At 43.2% G+C, this 19,968-nt stretch overlaps 1 protein-coding gene across 2 annotated transcripts in view; it reads right to left on the reverse strand.

Annotated features, from left to right (window-relative positions):
- Positions 1–19,968, reverse strand: part of PAFAH1B2 (platelet activating factor acetylhydrolase 1b catalytic subunit 2) — a 395,905-nt gene that overhangs the window by 59,906 nt on the left and 316,031 nt on the right. For both annotated transcript variants that reach the window (XM_044080967.1, XM_044080966.1), the window contains one exon: positions 12,100–12,222. In XM_044080967.1, coding sequence (XP_043936902.1) covers positions 12,100–12,222 — 123 coding nt within the window. The remainder of the gene's footprint in view (positions 1–12,099; positions 12,223–19,968) is intronic.

Raw genomic sequence — 19,968 nt, forward strand, 5'->3', positions numbered from 1 at the left:
ACCTGTAGAAAATCTTTCACTGTTTGCATTGATTTAGCCTTTTCCTCCATTTTCCTTAATACCTCCTCAGCATTAGCACCAAATAATACATCCTTTTGTAGAGGGGCATCTAGTAATTTAGCTTTGACATGATCTGGTAAGGTTTGTTCCTTGAGCCAGGCATGTCTACGTATGACTAATCCTGTAACAGCAGCTCTACATGAGGCCTCTAGAGCATCAAAACCACATTGTAAAGTATGTTTACCCACTTGTTCTGCACTATGCATCAAATCCTGCAACTCCTTCAAGTCTGGTTGTTCAGGTTGTGACATTTTACTTCTCAATTGTGATAACAAAAACTGTTGGTACTTTAGCATATGGAACTGACAGTTTAATGCCCTCATGGTTAAGGTGGCCGAGGTATATACCTTTTTTCCCCACCTTTCTAAGGATCTGGAATCTCCCTCGGAAGGTAATGGATTTTTAGCAGTGGAGGCCTTAATTCCCTTGGGGCCCTGTGAGATGGTTTCTGGGTCAGCAGCATGGCTTTTGTATAGAAATTGGTGTGAGTCAGGAACCCTGTAGTACCTGTCAGGCTTGACTGGGGCTGGAGGTAGAGAATCCGGGTTAAGGCAGGCCTCCAAGTACACATCATCTAGTATGTCCAAGACAGGAGGTATAGCCAGAGGCCTGTGCTGAGGTAGCAAGAGAAATTCCCTAAGCCTTTTCTTGGAATCTGAATAATCTTGGCCTTCCCAGTAGAAGTGTTCCCTTAAGGTATGCAAAGTTTCCCCAAATGAGTAATCCTCTTGGGGGGGGGGATACAGAGGGAATGGACTCCTCTGCATCAGAGTCTTCAAAAGGGGAGTAAGAATGTTCCTGTTCATCAGAGTGCTCCGATATAATGGAGCCCTGATCAGAGGAGGGGGATTCTTCCTCCACTCTGGGCCTTTTGTCCGGGGGCGCTGAGAACCCCTGATAAGAGTAATTAAATCCTCAGCCATTTTAAGCATCTGTTTTTTAGGCATGGGGCCTGGAGATGGGCCCTGTGTAGCTTGTCTCTTAGAATGCATGGCTGCTTTAGACTTTGTGAAAGCATTGATGGAAAAAGAAGAGGAAGGTCTAAAGACACCTTGAGAGGAGGTAGACCTGTCCACATTTTGAGATTCACTGCCAAGAGTGGCTTCGGTATCTGTAGTCGGGGTGTGGGCCGAAGAGCCTGCGACCTCGGGCACAGGAGACACCGTCAATGAAGTGTCATCGGTAGTCAGGGGCTGCGTAGGCGGCTCGCTGAGAACCGGACCACGTGTAGTCGGCTTTGGCATGGTGTCGGTAGAGACCGCGGACCTCGTGTGTCGGTCCTTATCTTTGCGCTTTTTAGACAAAACGGGAGTCGGAGTATACGAAGACATAATATAGTTAAATGTTTTGCCAAAATAATGCTGGGCGAACTCCGCCCGACGCTTAATGGTGCATTTGTTGAATGTAGCACAAAAGTGACAGACCGAGACGTCGTGGTCTGGGCCTAAACAAGGAATACAGAGGGAATGGAAATCCTTATGCGGTATTTGTTTCCCACATGAAACACAATTTTTAACTTTGTCTGACATCGGTCTGAGGCAAGAAAAGTTTCCCCAATGGGGTACTTAGCTTTCAAGAAGACTTCGGTTGCAAAATTTTCGTAATTTCAGGAGCTGGCCGACCGGCACTTGCGAACTGCTTCTGCTTCGGGCACCACGCGGCAAGAAAGACTGAAGAAAATGGCGTCGGCTGGTTCTTTTATACCCCTGTCGCACTGACGTCAGGGAAGAAGCGACGACAACCGACGCCGGACCTAGACTTTGGAATTCGGCCGACCGTGGACCCGCCTGACGGCAGGAGAACCCATCTGTTATGACTGCAGCTGTATGCACGATGAACATAGTTGGCTCCTGGAGTCCTCGAGCTCAAATGGCAGAGCAGTAGCTGGGGCCAAAGATCCTAGGTCTCAGCTCCAATGTTCCAACTTCAATCACCTCCATGCATTCTGGCTCCGAAGTCCCAAGTTGGGTCGGAAGAGAAATCTGTGTTGACAGGGTAGGTTTAGTCGGTTCTGACAACAATTTGGCTAGCACCGGTGTCCTCAAATGTCAGCGCACCACCCGATCCACATAGTCAACTGAAAGGCTCCTGGAGGATTGAGAGGAGGGAGCAGGAGATCTCGAAGCTTGCAAAATTGGTGACCTTAAGGTAAAAAAAAAAAAAAAAAAAAAATGGCTCCAGTGCTAGGGACCCGCTTCAGGCTTGCCAAACCAACGGTTCTGATACTGAAGGAGCCCAGGTGGATGGTTTTTCAGACCCAACAGATTTCGGGTCCTGTGAAGAAATCTTTGGTAATTAGTCAGTTCAGAGCGATCCAATGAAAATGATGAGGATCTTTTTCCAGATTTTGAAGAAGGGGAAGTGGTTTGTTTAGTAATGGTCTCTGAGAAGTCTTTAACAATTCCTTAATTATTAACTTATTCTTCCTTTCAAGAACAACTCTGGAGCTAAACGAATGGCAAATAGAACATGACTCTTGTAAGTGTACTGCTCTGAGGCAGTACACACACACACACACACACACACACACACACACACACACACACACACACACACACACAATATGCCCATCAGTTATTCACATCTTCTGAGAACACTGAGAACACTTTTTAAACCCCAAGGGTTAATATCTTTAGGTCGTTTAGACATACTAACTGTTCAACACAACTCATCACCACAATCACAATGTAAATATGAAAAAACTTTAAGGAAAAAGCCGTCAACACAAACGGGCTAAGGTCCAAGAAAAAGGAGCTAGCTTATATGAAGAAAAACACTAGAACAGGACAAACCGCTCGCTCTTTTTTTTTTTTTTTAAACTAGTTCACAAAAGAAAATTCACACACACACAGAAGGAAAAAAACATCTAACTTAACGGGCTGATTGGCTCTCTAACCTAAAGAAGCTAATCTGGTAAATAACCAACACACAGGAAAAAGGAAAGGAACACTTTATATGAATTGGGCTAGAAAAATGGCCCTCTAAGTTTACAAACTAACTATACACTCAAAATGTACTGCTCAAATAATGAGCATAAAGGTAAGTTTTTCAAAACACACTCCTGAAGTCAAGATAGGTTAAATATATGAACTATTAACACTCAAAATATTTTACTGCTCAAAAACAACGAGGCTAAAGAAAACATAGTTGTTTAAAGCATACTCAAAAAGGCCGGGATAGGGGAACAAATACAAAGTGGCCCTGTGATTAACGGTGGCCACAGTAAACAGTAAGGTAACTATCACAGTCAAAAAAACTGTTAAATAGTTACATAATTAAACAAGGTTAAACTAACAACTATAATCACTTTGTAGGGGAAAAAAAATATTTTAAAGGAATCACTTAGCCTGAGCCAGTGTGAAGCACCCGATCTGTTTAGAGGCAAATGAGATCTGGGGAATTCCGTAGGGGATCATGGGATAGGGTGTAAGCCACAAGCCAGCTGAAGACCTCAAGCTTTTGTAAATGGCAGAGTCAGAAAAGAGGGTCTGTTCCAAACCCAACCAGTAAAGAATGAAGGCGAGATAGTACATCACATCTTAGCATTTCAATACTGTGACGCTGCTTATGTAAATTTGTCAAAAGAAGTGCCAACTGCTTTTGAACCACTGACTGATCTAACTGCTCTGTTCTGCTATAAAAGGCATAGCTACATTGGAAGCAGCTGTCAGTGTTAAGTTCTGTTCCTCACTGCAATAAAAACAGTGGAAAACAGTTTATCACCTATGCTTTTTTTTTTTTTTTTTTTTTTTTTAACAGCAGCTGCAGAGCTATACAAGACTAACAGCAAAAAACAATGCAATACAAAACTACTGAATGTTGCTCACACTATAGACAATAAATGAAAAAAAAAAACAAAATGTGAGCACACCAACACAGCCAACCAAAAATAGTATACACAATAAAATGCTTTACTGATAAGGATTCGTGCTTTCGTGGAGTTGCCGCTTCATCAGATCCAAATAAAAGAATAAAATCAACACAAAACACACAGAATATAAAAATAAGTCATAACCAATCAGCAACTGTTATCAATAAAATGGAATACCAGAATTTAAACCTGGAAACTTATGTGCTTCTAAGGATATAATCCATTTAACCTCAAGCATTTCCACTTCATTATTAATATCATCCCTTCTGTTACTGGGTGAAACTAGTTGTAAAACCCCAAAATGAAAAACTGTGTCTCCTGGCGAGGCTGCATGGTTAGCTAGGGCACTGGTGAGAGTTTATTATGGATATGGCGTAGGTGTTCTAAGATGCATTCTCTTAACTGGCATGTATTCTTTCTCGCATAAAAACATTCACATATACAGCATGCTGCTAAATATACTAGGTTATTACTTCAAGTCCCCAAAAATCTAGGTGAAAAAACACGTCCAAGTCACTGGAAGAATAAATTGAGCACTTGAGGCAATGGAAGGACAGGCTTTGCAATTATTACATGGAAAAGTGCCCCTTCTCACTGCTGGCTCAAGGGTAGAATGTTTAGGCCCATAACATAATAACCTCTGTATATTCATGTTATTCCTGAAAACAAATCCAGGACGCTCACCAACAATATGCCGTACTTTACTGTCAGCTAACAAAATAGGCCAATTCCTTTTGATGACATCGCAGAATTGCTGTATATTACTAGAAAATGTAAAAAGTACATTACGTCTATTAACACATTTAGAGTGGTTGAATACGTCGATACATATCAGAAAAATACGGAGCCCCCCCCCCTTATTTTTCCTCTGAAGAACTACTTCCGAGTGTATATGATCTACCTGTTCTCCCAGGTAGCCTCTGTTAAAAAACCCTTTACAGAGATTACCCATTGTTTCACCCATCGTGGCCTCATTTGTGCAAAGATGAGATACCCATACAAGACTGTCAGCAGTACCTGACAGGGTAAAGTACATATGCAGGTGCACACAAATTCCTCTGCAAATTATGGGAGAAGTTAAGCTTAAAAAAAAAGTGTTTTTTTTTCCCTTCCTTTGATTCCAAGGAAAGGAAATGAGTTTTAGACAGAGTACAAGCAGGTTTCACAATACTGGAACCATAATGAAGGGAGAAAAGCAACCCAAGACTGGAGTTCTCCTTTAAGCGGAAGGCACTGTAGAAAGGTACCTCAGAGGAAAGCCTTGGATAATCTTGAGAGATGTGATGGGAAAGTAATTTTCACTCATCTGGAAAGAGGGTATTACAGCTAACTGTACCTTAAATGTGAAATAGCTGGCTCCACTTTGAACTACATCTGTGAGGAAGTCCAAAATTGTTAGAAGAGAGGCTGAAAATGGGTTAATATTTTTCAAATGCCCAAATAGAAAACCTTTTTCATTTATTCTTTTAAATTTTCCTAGCTGAGGGTTTTTGAGAAGAAGACATATTGCAGACAACTGAAGATAAAAACCTGGACTGCCAAACCATCATTGGAACTGGAGGTACCATGTATTCGGTTTGAAATGCTGAATGCTCAAGTGAGGTAACCTAGATGGATGAGATAACAAGATCTGGGTTCAAGCCCGATACACAGGGAAGGTGGACTAGATGAGGCTAGAGAAAGGGAAACCAGGCTTGTTGAGGCCGAAAAGAGGCTATGAGGATGACTGTGACCTTCACTGCAGACACCTTCTGAGGAAACTTTCAAATAGGGGGCGTTGGGGGAAAAGTGTAAAGGAGTCCCAGGGGCTAATGATGCATTACAGCATCCCTGGGTGACTCCCACTTTCAAGAAATTATAGAAATTACTGGTTGCATTTGGTGTTATTGGGAGAGGCAAAGAGGATGCAACAAGGTCGGCCCCTATGTCTAAAACTATGCTCAGTTACTAATGGATTAAGGGATCACTCCTTAAGGAGCAGGACTGGCTTACTCAACCTGTCAGCAAGGATGCTGAATTTCCCTGGAATAACCACTGCCATTAGAAAGTGGAGAGAAGATATTGCCCACTCCCAAACTCTTAAGGCCTCACGACACATAGGGTAAGATCTGGTTCCTCCCTGTTTGTTGATGTACCAAACAACTGTCATGTTGTCAGGCTGAAGAGATATCACACCCAAAGGGAGAGAGGCCTGAAAAGCCTGCAACGCTAGGAGAACTGCTCTCATCTCCAGTACACTGGATGTAAAGATTTGCCTCTGTTCAGGACTAAGTGCCTTGGACTGCCTTTCCCAAATAATGCCCCCCCACCCCCACCCCAGTTGGGAAGCACCCATGGTCACTGTATCTTGGAGGAAAGGAAGAATGTAAGGACGGCTCTGTAAAACATACAGAGATTTTGTCCTCAATGTACGTGACGTATGCAAATGTTTGCTAGAATGACTAGAAAAGACACAGGTTGTTTCCTGATTGACCAATGAACAGCCAGAGTTCACTGAAAAACTCAACTTGCATGTAGAATATGGTTATTGGAACTAATGTGATAAGGCTGCCATAGAGCCTAGAAGGCGAAGAATTAGTCTCACTAGTGGCTTCTGGTGAGAGAAGACTTCCTGGGCTTGTTGGAGAAGGGATGCAATTCTTGTTTGAGGGAGCTGTGCTACCTGAAGTCTTGTGTCCAAAAGTACTCCGATGAACTCTAGAGACTAGACTAGTTGCAGCTTAGACTTTTTTAGCTCCACTGTAATCCCAAAGTCTATGCACAGTTGGAGGAAGGAGTCCCTGGCTTCAATGAGCAGATTCCTGGAAGGTTCAGTGATGAGCCACAGTCATCCAAATACAGGAATACCCAGAAACCTTGCAGTGGTAGATGAGCTGCCACTACTGCCATACACTTGATAAACACCCTGGGACTATGGGAAGACCAAAGGGCACAACTCTGAACTGCAAATGACTGGCTTGCAGCCGGAAGCTAGGGTGTGGAAGGGAATGAAACAGCCTCTGGTTATAATCCTCTGCAACGATTTGTCTCGAGTGACGGACGTTCAGTTTACTGGGTGCAGGCATAAGCACCCCCACTGTCTCCAGAGTGTGAGTCAGGCAACCTTTCAGTAGTGCTGGAAAGGCCTCTCTAAGAAAGGACCCCTGAAGCCTTGGTTTCACAGACCACCTCTACCCCTTGGGTGATATCCATTATAATGGTTTCCCAATCTGCCTTGGGGTGCTCTTTCTCCACAAGTGTCATATGCAAAGCACTGGAATTTACAAAACCAAATCCTCTTTCCTGCCTTCCAGTTTCTGGAAAACGTCCTTTGAGAGGTACATTATTTAATTCCTATGGCAGATAGATGGATACTACCTCAGGAAGTGAGAAGGATGGTAAACAACTGTGAGACCAAACAATATTGATCCATCATATGAGGCATTGATGAAGGACGTCTTGAAATGTTCTGCAAAATGACAGCCTCATCCAGACATGCCTTTTTATGCAAATACCTGTGCTGGCTGTTCTAGATGCACCCTCTGTGGCATAAGAGATGAGGCACACAGACGCACTGGAGAGCAACTACAAGGTAGCCAACTGTGAATCAATGGATTTTTCTGATCCACAGACATGGTCCCTGGGAGAGATTTGACTATTTCCTTTGTCAAGTCTCTCTGGAAATGAGTGACATGTGGCAAGTAATTAAGTACTCATAAAAAAGTAGATGAGGCATAAACACACTTCCCAAATTTGTTCAATGCACACAATTCCCTACCTGGTGGAAGGACAGTGGAATTTTCTTCCACATGCTCCTTCTTAGTGGCTGCCACCACTACTACAGAATCTACCATGTGACACTTGCTCCAATGAAGACAGTCTTTGGGAGCAACTAAAAACCTACCAAGCTTTTTGTGAATAGGGACAGCTGTGTCCAGTTCCTTTCACATCCTGGCGGAGATCGGGTCTACTTTCTCATTGGCTGGGGAGCTTACTCAAGAAGTAGAAGAGCCAGAACCATAATCCTCAAAAAAACTGGGTTCCTCTAGAGAAGGCACCTGGAGGACAAACCTCTTTTCTGTCTTTGGAGTTGGAGAATTTTTCAGAATGAGACATCCCCAAGGGGAGTCTGAGAGAACCTTCTCCCTCATCAAAATCAGTGTTGGTAGTAGGGGATTCTTCAGGGGACTCCAAGTGTCTCCTCTTATACTTCTGTCTCCTATGAAACTCTTCTGTGGGTTGTTAAGGAAAGAACTCAACTGGTAGAACAGAAGTGATGCTCCCAGAAACTGGTTGTGCCAATAGGACAAGGACAGTAGGCTGCAAACCCTGGGAAATCTTTTGGGAGTGAGTTGGACCAGATTCTGAATGGGTAGACCTCTCCCCTAGGTTGAAAGGGTTACTCATTCAAAAGCCTCGCACACCAACCTCAACAAGAATCCAGGAAGCATCTCTGTAGGAACCAAAACTCTCAAAGCTATTTGTCTGGGATTCAGTGCAGTCTTTGGAGGTGAACTATCAAGTGCCAATGTCCCTAGAGGGAAGAAAGGATCCAAAGATCTTGGATGTGATCCAACCCAGAGTCAATGCTGACTGCTCTGACGAGGTAGGAGCCTACTTAGTCATAGAAATCACTGAAGTCGATAAATACTGATCCTCAGCTCCATCAGTTTGGGTAGGACTTGGATCCAAGGGCTTTGATCTGAGAGGTCAAGTTGGAGAAGGAGCCATTAAGCAGTAAGAAGTGGTTCTTCCAAATCAAACAGTGGTCACAGCAGGAGTACCTCCAACTGGATTTGGGTCCAAAGTATTCTAATCATCCTGTCCATATCAGCTTTGGTGAGGCACCAAGAAGACCTATCAGACCACAGAGAAAATGGCCTGGAGGGATAATGTAGTCTGCCCTACAAAACTGGAGACCAGAGGCTAGGGGAGATAGGATCCAGAGAAAAACTAGGTGGTGTTATGCTGAACTATGCAGCGTTCTACACCAAAGTTTTATAAAAACACCTGTATAATTGCACTGAATCGGCTGTACCTGACAGGACCAAAGCAAGCATCTCAAGGAAGAGCAAACCTGCCTGGTTGACAACTGCCATTAACAGAAATTGCTGTCTAAGAGTAAGAGGGAGCAAGCCCTATACTGGAAACACTCCATTCTCAGCTTAAACAAGTAGGACTTCTTGTGAAGTTCTCCAAAGAAAACTATGAATCCAAATTAGCTTTCTCAACTAAGGACAACCATAGGGTGTTCTTCAGTTATATCTGTAACCTAAAAGGAAAGGCCCAGATGTGTGCCAAACCAGTAGTTAATGATGCCACATACACTGAGCCTGTGGACATAGATAACCTGCTGGCCGACAGGTTCTGTGAAAACTTCACTACCCTGCCACACGTACCACATGACATCCCTACCACCTGTCCCCTACCTTCCATCTCTACAGAGCAGATTGTAAACACCCTCTCTAAGGCTAAAAACACAGCATCTATGGGACCTGATAACATCCCAGGCTGCATCCTGCATGGGCTCCAACAAAAATTACCAACAACATTGTGTACTCTTAATTCACAGTTTAAGCACCGGCTTTGTCCCAGCCAAATGGAAAATGGTCACAGTTATTCCCTTGCACAAAGGTGGTGCTTCCACCGATCCCAGGAATTATACACCTATAAGCCTGACTAGCCTTACCTGCAAGGCCATGGAGTAAGTTATCGTGGACCCTATCAAAAGATACAAGTAATCTCCAAACACTTGAGCCTACTCAGTTTGGATTTGTCAAAGGGCGATCATGCCTATTAAACCTGGTGGACTTTCAGCCAGTCACCAAAGCCGTGGACGAGGGGAAATCTTTGCATACAGCCTACCTAGACTTAGCCAAAATGTTTGACATTATCCCCCAATCAGGCATCATGCACAAACTCACCTGGCTAGGTATCAACCCTTATAAAGTTAAATGTGTCACTAACTGGCTCACTGATAGAACCCATATAGTCAAAATAGGGGAATCCACTTCCAACAACACACCTGTAACCAGTGGTGTTCCACAGGGATCAGTCCTGGGATTTCTACTGTTTGGAAACTATTTCTCCAAAGTACAAGCAAAAACTAAAGGTCTGTAGCTGGCAAAATTTGTTGATGACTGTAAATTGGGAGTGGTCATAGAATCTCCAAATGATCAATAAATGAAAAAAGTGAAGCAGAAGCACCAAAATTGTAAATAGAATCCAATGTATAGGTCCTTCAGAAAACAGAAAATACGAAGTTTGTTTAAAAAAAGGTTTTAATGCACAATCCACAAACTGCATAGACACAAACGCACTTGTAGCACCAGCGTTTTCGTCTCTCCTCAAAGACTTCATCAGATGACCTGCGATTAACTTAGTTTGGTTTTCCTGTTTTCTTTTTAGCAGCTGTATTAGATCAGTTTTTCTGACTCTCAACCTTGCATTACCAAATCTCCAAATGATGTCAACATCTTACAAGAGAGTCTTACACAAACAAATGATTGGTGCCAAAGTCATGGCCTTAAACTCAATGCAAAAAAATGTATTATCATCCTTTTTCGGTAAGAGTGATATTCCTGCCAACTACCACATCAATAGCAACACCTTAAGTACGCACTCAGTGGTGAGAGACATGGGCACACAGGTTGACAGCAACCTTACCTTTGACCAGTATGTCTCCACAGTGGTAATAATGGCATTCTATATTGCTCATTTCATAAAGCAAGGGCACTGCCTCCAGAAAAAAAAAAGTTATAACCTCACTTTACTCTTCCCTCATCAGGCCAATAACCGAGAACAATGCCCCTTTTGGAATGTACCTTTGCAAGCACCTTCAGCAACTGGAGAGACCACAAAGATTCTTCACAAGGAAAATTCAAGGTCTTTCAGCATCTGTCCTATGTGGATCGTCTGAAATCACTGTCACTTTATTCTGTTCCTTACAGACTACTCAGAGGCGATCTCTGCCTTGCATACAAGGCGATCTCTGACCCTGCTTTATTGGAAATGCCGCATATCCGGAAGTCAAATGGTACACAAGTTACTCACTCCAAAGACCTTAACCTAGTATGTGACATTAATAGAACCTGCTGGAGGGACAGATTTGTCTCCCAGAAGTTACCACACCTTTGAAACAGACTCCCACTTCATGTCAAACAGAGCACTTCATTGGCCCTCTTCAAATGCAATCTGGACGATCGGATGGGTAGCTGTAAATTCTCTCAGGGGGTTCCACCAGTGGATATTTGGAGTATCCAGTATGGACTACTGGGCCTGGTCTTTGGTCCAGAAGGACGTGCAAGGCACCACAACAGTCTCCAAATGGCCACAGCCAATGGCTTCAGATAACCGTGTCAGGGCAGGCTGCTCGTCCAATGCCTCCACACAAATGACCCCCAAAGAACAGCCTCTTCCAGCTTTCTTTTCCTTCTTTTTTTGATCCATTCATGCCAACCTGCTGTTGTGCATCTTTGGACACAGTGGGCTTCTCTAATTAGGATACAAGTCTTTTTCCTGGTATGGTTCGATGATTTTTTTGAACACCTTGATAACAGAAGCCTGGCAAATCCTACAATTCTCTAAGCTGTATGCTGTCTCTAAGCAACATAACTACTAGACATGGTAATCATTATGTGGTATCGGACGCCTGCAGGTACAACTGTCTGCCTTTTGTCAGACAGGCCCCACAAGGTAAGTAACATTAAGAATCAAAGGGAATAAACTGGTCCCCAAAGTGATGTTAATCTGCTGTATACTCACCTGTCATAAGACTGGACCAAATCCAGACTCAAAGCACTCCAGTGCGATTCCCATAGCCCTCATATGCCTACTGTGTGACCTTGATCAGATCACTTAACTAGACAGCTCTCTATAGCAACTGGGAATGAGGGACAGGCTCTTCAATGGTCCCCTGGACTGCAAGTCTAGTAACTTCCCATGTACTAAGTTACTGCTGCAAATCCGCTGCAACTGAGCTTGGCAAACTTTGACAACTGATTTCTAACTTTCCATGGAAGTATCCATAATACAAACAAAGATCCGTTATTCTTAATATGATCATTCTTTGCTTTGTTATTCTGAATCTATACACATTAAAAACCCCATCTGTCAACACTGTGCCCAACACCTCCCAAACTCTAAAAGCAACTTCTAGTACAGGTGAACACAATACAAGTAGTACATACCATTACAATCACTTTTGCTTGAGGCTGTTGAGTATTTATTAGCTGCACGATTGCTTCAATCCCTCCTGCAACTTCTTCAGCTGTGTGGTCATGGTTGTTTGTGCCTACCCAAAGAACAATCACCTCAAGAAAAAGAGAACCTCCATTAATCACAAAGCAGTCTTTGAACTACACACACCATTAAAAAAAATCTATTAGAGCATTAGTACTCAGACTCAACATTTACAAATAAACTTCTTTAAAGTTGTTTTAATTTTGAAGGATTCCAACGGTTTGGCTTCCTGTCTTCAGCAATGAGACTCATGTCAAAACCACAGTGATGGTTGTTACAAGGAATTATCTTTACTTGAGACCTACGGCAACTAGACCAGTGAGCGGTTATCAACTCATGAACTCCCTCTTCCACCAGTGCGTGCACTTGGTACAGAATTTGCAAAGCAGTCATTTCCCCTGCAAAAACAGCTTCTCATTAGCTTCTAACTTTTCAGCCAAAGGGGAACTCATTTTTTGCAGTACTAAAAGGAAAAAAATAAATAAATAAAAAGACAGGAGAACCAGCAGGCAAATGAAAGAATCTAATAGTGTTCCTCCACCAAAAGTGGTCAAGAAACACCCTAGAAGAGAGTGAAAAATAGGTGCCCATGTAACATCTTCCCAGGGGGTTACTTCAACCAGGAGCTCATCACCTCATGAAAAGTTACAAAAGCAGTTCAAGGAGAGAGGTGTTTAACCTTTGAATACTTTGGGCAACCCTACTGAAACCCACCATAGTCAGACTGCACATTTACACACAGTCTCTCAAATGATAAAAATGTGTGTGTTGTGAACCAAGCTACAGCTTCAAATTTTCTTAATAGATGCACTTTGAAAGAAAGCTGCTACATCTTTGCAAAACAGTCTTGTAAGGTAACAAAAGCCTAACCCTTTTTGTGCAGCTGTGGAAAACAAAATGACATAACTATGCAGACAGCCTATGTGACTAGAAGAATCCTGTGTGTGTCCTTAAAAAATGAAGACTTGTAGATAAAAAAAAAAAATTCTTCTCTGTGCCAGACTGCCTGAAAATAAGGAAATTTTCCAAGATGCAAATACCATTAGGTTGAATTAAACGTATGTAGTCACCATAACTATGCATCTGTGTTGTTCATTTTCTTTCTTCCTCAACTAATGGGTCTCAGATCCAACCTCAGCCATATTTCTTCCAGACTCTTGGATCTGACTCTCGAACTCCTCCCCTTACTCATAATATCCCCAACTCCTGTATTACGTCAGACAGAGTTTGCTGCTCAATCCGTAAAAGGCTGATAATAACTTAAAGAAAAATAAAATAGGGGCTCAGACAGGAACAGTGGTTCCAATATTTTTATCAGATCACTCCCAAAGGCAAAGGAGGGGGAAGCTGAGGAAGAATGAAAATGAACACAGAAGCATAGTTATAGTGACTACACAATTTTTATCATCTGACATTGTCATTTTTATTCATTTCTCAATGCATGGGACACAGTCCCCAGCTATGATAACCTTGGGTGGCCCTCATGAAAGGATAGTCCAGAGTACCACAGAACTAAAGGCAGTCCTACTTCTGGAAATGAGGTCCAATTTGTAATGAGCAATAAAAAAGCATGGGAAATGGATCAAGTGGCTGCAACACAAATGTCATCAATAGAGGCTCTAGCCCAGAATGCAGATGATGGAGCCACAGATCTAATGGAGTGAGCGGTAGGAGGTCTCAGTAAAGACAGACCTCAGAAAATAAAAATGAGATATAATATACTATCCATTTTGCTAAAGTGACTTTAGAAACTGGTTTCACCAATTTGTTACAAAGGAAATGAACAGTTGGTCAGTCTTCCTAAAATCCTTTGTTATATGAAGACAAAAATGAAGCTGTCTATGCACATCCAAAAGGTGAAACATGTACTCTCCCTTATTGGAAAATTCTGGAAAGAAGACAGGCAAGTTGATTACTTGGTTGATGTTTGTCTCGGTGTCTACTCTCGATAGAAGAGATGGATTGGTACACAGGTTGACTATCTTTATGGAAAATCCAATAAGACTGTTTTGAAAAGTGTGTCTGGAGTTCAGGAACTCGCCTAGCCGAAGTTAAAGCCAATAGAAAAAAATATATTACAAGAAAAAAATTTGAAATTCGACTTGGTTGAGAACTCAAAGGGAGGCTGAGCCAAGCTCTGCAACATAACTGTAAGGTCTCATGGTGGAGTACGGTCTTTAATAGGGGGTCTTCATAAGATGGTACCTTTAAGGAAAGCTCTGCACAACTTGGATGAAGCCATAAGGAAAGCATCATCTCCAGTGTGATAATTAGAGATGGCTGCTAGCTGGACTTTCATGGTTGAAAAACACGCACCTCCTTAAAAACCTGAAGCAAGAAAATCTAAAACAAAGTAAAGGGATCCAATTCGCTGATACACCCAATAAGAAAATCTTTTCCATTTAATCTTGGATATTTTTCTAGTTGAGGCGTTGTGGGATGATATTAAAATGTGGCAAACTGGGAAAGAAAGCTTGGGCTGTCCAGGCATTGCTGGAACTGGAGAAACCATTCGGTCAACTTGAGGCCTGGAATGTCTGAGTGGGCCAGCCCTGTGGGATGAGACATCAGTTCTGGACAGGGGTCCAGTGACCAAGGAAGACTTAGGAGGTGACACCACAGAAAGAGGAACCAAACTTGCCAAGGTCAATGGGAGCAACGAAGATAACCTCTCTCTTCAACCAAAGTACTTTCTGAAGAAATTTTGGGATTAGAGATGGGGGGGGGGGGCGTACAAGAGACCGCAGGGCCAAACGTGAACTACAGCATGTCTCAGTGGCTTGAAGGGAGAGGTAAAGAGGTCGCAGAAAGGTGGACTCTCAAAGATGGAAGATTCTCTCCACCACCGTATGGTTGAGACCCCACTTGTGCAGCATCAGAAGAGTCCTGCTGAACTTGTCGGCTAGAACGATGGATTTCCCCAGAATGTGGACTGCTAGAAGAAAGAGGTTGGAGGAAATCGCCCACTACCACACTTTCACTGTTTCTCAGCAAAGGGGGTAAGATCTGAATCCCCCCGTCTGCTGATGTACCAGACCACTGACGTTTTCTGTTTGCACAGCAACTGTCCCTATAGGGGAGAGGACTCTGAATGGAAGGACTGCTGTCATTTATAGGACGCTGATACCCAAATTGGTCTCTTCTGGGTACCACATGCCTTGAACAGTCCATCCCAAGAAATGCCCCCCTGAACCTACCAAAATAGGGAGTCTTTGGAAACCGGAGAAAATTTCATAGGATGGTTCAGAGGCTGTTGAAGAATCAACCATTTGATTGCTACAGTCCAGCGAAGAATCCACATGTGGAAAAGAGCTGTTGGTAGCAAGGTGATCACCACAACCAGTGACCCTAAGTTTTGAAGAACCAACTTTGCCCAGGGAATAGGGTGTGAAAGAATCTGACTGATGTGCAATTTCAAGGTCTGTATTCTGCTGGGAGGAAACAAGGCCAACTGACTGGTTCTGTTCAGAAGAGCTCCTATAAACTTCAACACCTGAACCGGCTGATGGTGGGACTTGGAATAATTGACTGTGATCCCCAAAGACTGGCACAATTGGAATAAGTAGTTTCTGGCTTTTCTGAAGGGATACCTGGATGGGGTGGTGAGAAGCCAGTCATACAGATAAGGAAACACACTGAATCTAAGCAGTTTAGGATGAGCTGCTACCACTGTCATACATTTAGTGAGCACCCTGATGGCTGTGATAAGTTGAAGGGCAGGGCTCTGAACTGATAATAACTGTCCCTCAGCCAAAAGTGCTGATATTTTCAGAAGCACCTGCAGATAATATTGTGACAGTACACATCCTGGAGATCTATGGAGCACATCCAATCGTCTTTCTGCAGAAGAGGCAGAATAGACAGTACTGTGACCATCCAGAACTTGGGAGTTCTTCACAAACTGACTTAGATTGCAAAGGTACAAAATGGTGGCACTAAAAAGAACCTTGAGTAAGTTCCAAATCTTCTCTGGTCTGTCTGGTAGGACCTCCTGGATGCCCCTTTTGTCTAGCAGCTTTTGAACTTCTACAGCTAACTCCTGCTGGTTGGGTGAAACATCAGGGAGATTTTTCCATTTAAGCGGGGGAATTTGCCAAATAGGAATGACATATCCTCTGAAAATAATTCTTTGCACCCAAGAGTCTTTTGTGATGGATGCCCAGGATTCTGGGTGCAAAAATAAACACCACCCGACTGCCTGCAGAGAAGAACAGTCAGGCAACCCCTTCAGGAGTGCTAAAAGGGTCTATCTGAAAACAAATCTCAATACCCTTGGTTTTGTGGACACACACTGCTGCGAAGATGGCATCTTCCATTGGAATTTCTCCCTCTGCCTCTGGGACAAATTTTCCCTCAAGTCCTGAAAAGGTCTCTGTGATTTTTAGAACTACATCTTCTAACACAGTTCTGATTCCTAGAAAAGGATCTCTGCGGGGTAGAAAAATGGATACCCACAGCAAGCAAGGTCTTTCAGTCTTGCTATGGGAAAGTGTTTCTTTTACTGTGGGCCCAAACAAACACATCAAACAGAACATTGATGAAAGAAGATAAAGGGCTCCACTAAGTCACACAAGCGCATCCAAACATGTCTCCTGATGGCTATGCCTGAACCTACCACCCATGAGGAACCTTATGTTTCATGAGAGATTAACCTCATGGATGCATTGCAGATAGATTGAAGGGTGACTAGCTAAGAAGAAATCAGTTGCTGCTTCTCAACTGACAAGGACTCAGGGCTAGACCTAGAGAGTTCCTTAATCAAGTCTCTCTCTAATCTGGTAAAATGTGCCAAGTAGTTGACCAACTGTACAACAAAGGTCACTGAGGCATAAACATGCCTTCCAAACCTGTCCATCGACCTAAACTATGTATTAGGAGGATGAACAGAGGAGCTTTGTTCTGTCAGCTCCTTCTTTGTGGCTGCCACCACAACCATGGTATTTATGGGAACTCCCTTACTCCAATAAGGTCAGTCTTTGGGTGGAGCAAGAATCTTGTCTGGCCAAATGGGGAATTAGTTCTACAGTATCTGGCTTCTTCCATGCACAGCAGGACAGAAGATCTATAAGGTCATCCGCCAGGGAGGTAACCAGAGACATAGATGGGTCACACCCCAAGGCTTCTAGGATCACCAACTCCTCCGGGGAAATGGGATTAGAAGACTGTCCACCTTTTTAAACAAGGATCTCTAGGATGCCCCCCAGGAGGAGTCTTCTGGTAGTGATCTGAGGGAACCTTACCCTTCAAAGTCAGTGTCTCCGGTTAAAGATTCCTAAGGAGAATCAAAGCGCCTCCTCTTGCACAATCTCTTTCAGGGGACCTCTTCAGCTGGATGATCTGGAGAGGTACTGGAAGAGATGGGAGGTTCCTGAGCAGGAACTGCCTAGAAGGTCATACTGTCCCTGTGGAATAGGTGGATAAGGCTCAAAGTCTGATCTAGGATACAAAGAAGCAACAGTCAGAGCTCTCAGGTGACAGAAAACCCTATCCACTACCTTGAAAGCGGAAGGACCGGGAGAAGCTGTAGCCAACCTCAGTGGAGCCTTATCACCCTGCTGCTGTTGAACTCCAACCCTGTCCGGATTCCTGTCTCAAGGGAGGACTCTGACTCAAGCTGTCCAGTGCCAATGCTCCGAGGGGATGTAATGGCTCAAACTGAGTGTAAAAGGCATCCCCTGGATCTGCTACCTACACTTCAGCTCACAGACTCATCCTGCTCAATGGGGATTGGCACCAAGAGAGTCACGGACACAGTCTAAGTCAAAGAAGCTATCGTAATTTCTGACACTTTGACTCTCGGATCCATGTTGGGAGGGTGGCCTAATGGTTAAGGTATTTGCCTTACAAACACAAGGTGCAGGGTTTGAGTCTCACAAGGGATAATTGGCTAAGCTTAAAATGGCTTGCAAGGGCAGTTAGCTTAGTACTAATCTATGAACCTAATCTATGAACCTATCTATGTGGTCCAAAATCACTGGTCATATTGGAGAAGACAATGGAATGGGAAACAGGCTGAAGGCTCACTGACCTGAGGGGAGACTGACAGAGCCAGTAAGACCCCCCTCCCCCAGTCTGGATCGGAGCTCTGAAGATTTTCCTCATCATCCTATTCAGATCTGCCAAGGACAGACTTTGGAAGACCTGATGGAAGATAACATCAAAGGTGGGCGACACAATCTCATTGGTGTCTCCTTTAAGAAACAAGAGGAGCCTAGGGGAAACAGAATCCAGACAGAAGTGAGGGCTTCAAGGTTGAGGTGCCCGTTATTCTGAGCATTGGATCTAAAAGCTTAAGTAACTTAGCAGGCAGCTCCAATACCGGAGCAGATTTAGGAGACTGGGCAGGCGAGCATCTCCTATGCTCCCTGGGCTCTGAAGCAGTTTTTGACTTCTATTTCTTGGGCTCAAACCCCCTCCCAGAAGCTAAAGGAGGAGCAGGGGCTGGAAGCAAACCCTTCAACACTAACTTATTGCATCTATCGCTTAGGGCTTTAGAGTTCAACCCCGCACACATTTGACAAGGAGTATCCAGTTGGCCCGCTCCTAAGCGATAAACACACTCCCTGTGGGCATGAGAGTTGGTTTATCTTATGCTCACAGGACGTGCACTTTTTAAATCCTGTTGGCTTTTCAGCCATGTTAAAGGGAAGAATAAGAGAAGAAAGTCTCTTTCACTTTTTTTTTTTTTTTTTTTAACAAAAGGAAAAAGAAAATATGAATTTACCAATAATGGTAATTAAAGAAATACCTTGAAAGGCAGGTAAGAGAAGGATGGGTTACTAACAATAGTAGACTAGAGATACCCGATAAAAAGGGTAGAAAGCTAGTTGGAAAGGAAATGCAAGTAAAGGGAGGATAGAGTTATAGAAAAACGGAACAAAAAGCAACCCAAGAGAATTTAATAAAATCTTTTACTAACGAAAAACGTACAAAATCTCAGAGATCTAGACACTGCAGGTCCACATCTGAACCGTTAAGTACAGCAAACAAGATCTGTGGTAATACAGGAGTTAGGGCCATTATAGGTAAGGAGAGGAGCTTGAGAGTTGGATCCAAGAGTATGGGAGGAATGTGGTGGAGCCAGATATGAAGTTGGATGAGAGACTCAACTGTTGGGGAATGAATGAAAATGACATCAGAAACCTTTGTAAACAAAATAAATGAATAAAAAGGAAGAATTAAAAAAACAAAAAAAGACTTCCTCAGAATTGGGTCCTCAGTGGAAAATTCTAAAATAACAATGCCCTTAAGATGGTCTTGGCCAAGTCTTAAAAGGTCAATTAATAATGCCTTTTCTGTAAATGTAAAAGGTGATGATACTTGGAGAGAGTGACAGGAATACTTAAGGGCTCTCAGAAAAACTCAGGGTCCATCTCCTTGAAAACCATTCCAACTCTGTTGCATATGGAGCACTAGTACCCTGTTTTCTCAAGTCAGCTTTCGATACATGCAGCCAAAAATGCTTTTTAAAAAGCAAACAAGTTGCAGGAAGACATATCCAATAGAAGGCAACATCTGGTCAGAAAAGGAGAGCTATTTGAAAAGAGAAGTGTTAGTAGGAGGGAAACCAAACACGCCAAATTTGGAATGGTGCAACCATGATTTTGTGACACACTTGCATTTCAGACAGGCCTTCTGAAAGGCAGGAACATTAAAAAAGGCATACACAATCTTTTCCGGGGGGGGGGGGGGCAATGCATCTTGAAGCATTGAAATTACTTATGAGGTACATAATCTGCTAATCCCCAATATAGAAAAATGGGACGCATTTTAGCAGTTCCTGTTCAACAGCATGAGTAATGTGGTGACTCAACAGC

The sequence above is a fragment of the Protopterus annectens genome, chromosome 8.part0 (assembly GCF_019279795.1).
Source record: "Protopterus annectens isolate FY-2018-M chromosome 8.part0, PAN1.0, whole genome shotgun sequence".
Lineage (NCBI taxonomy): Eukaryota > Metazoa > Chordata > Ceratodontiformes > Protopteridae > Protopterus > Protopterus annectens.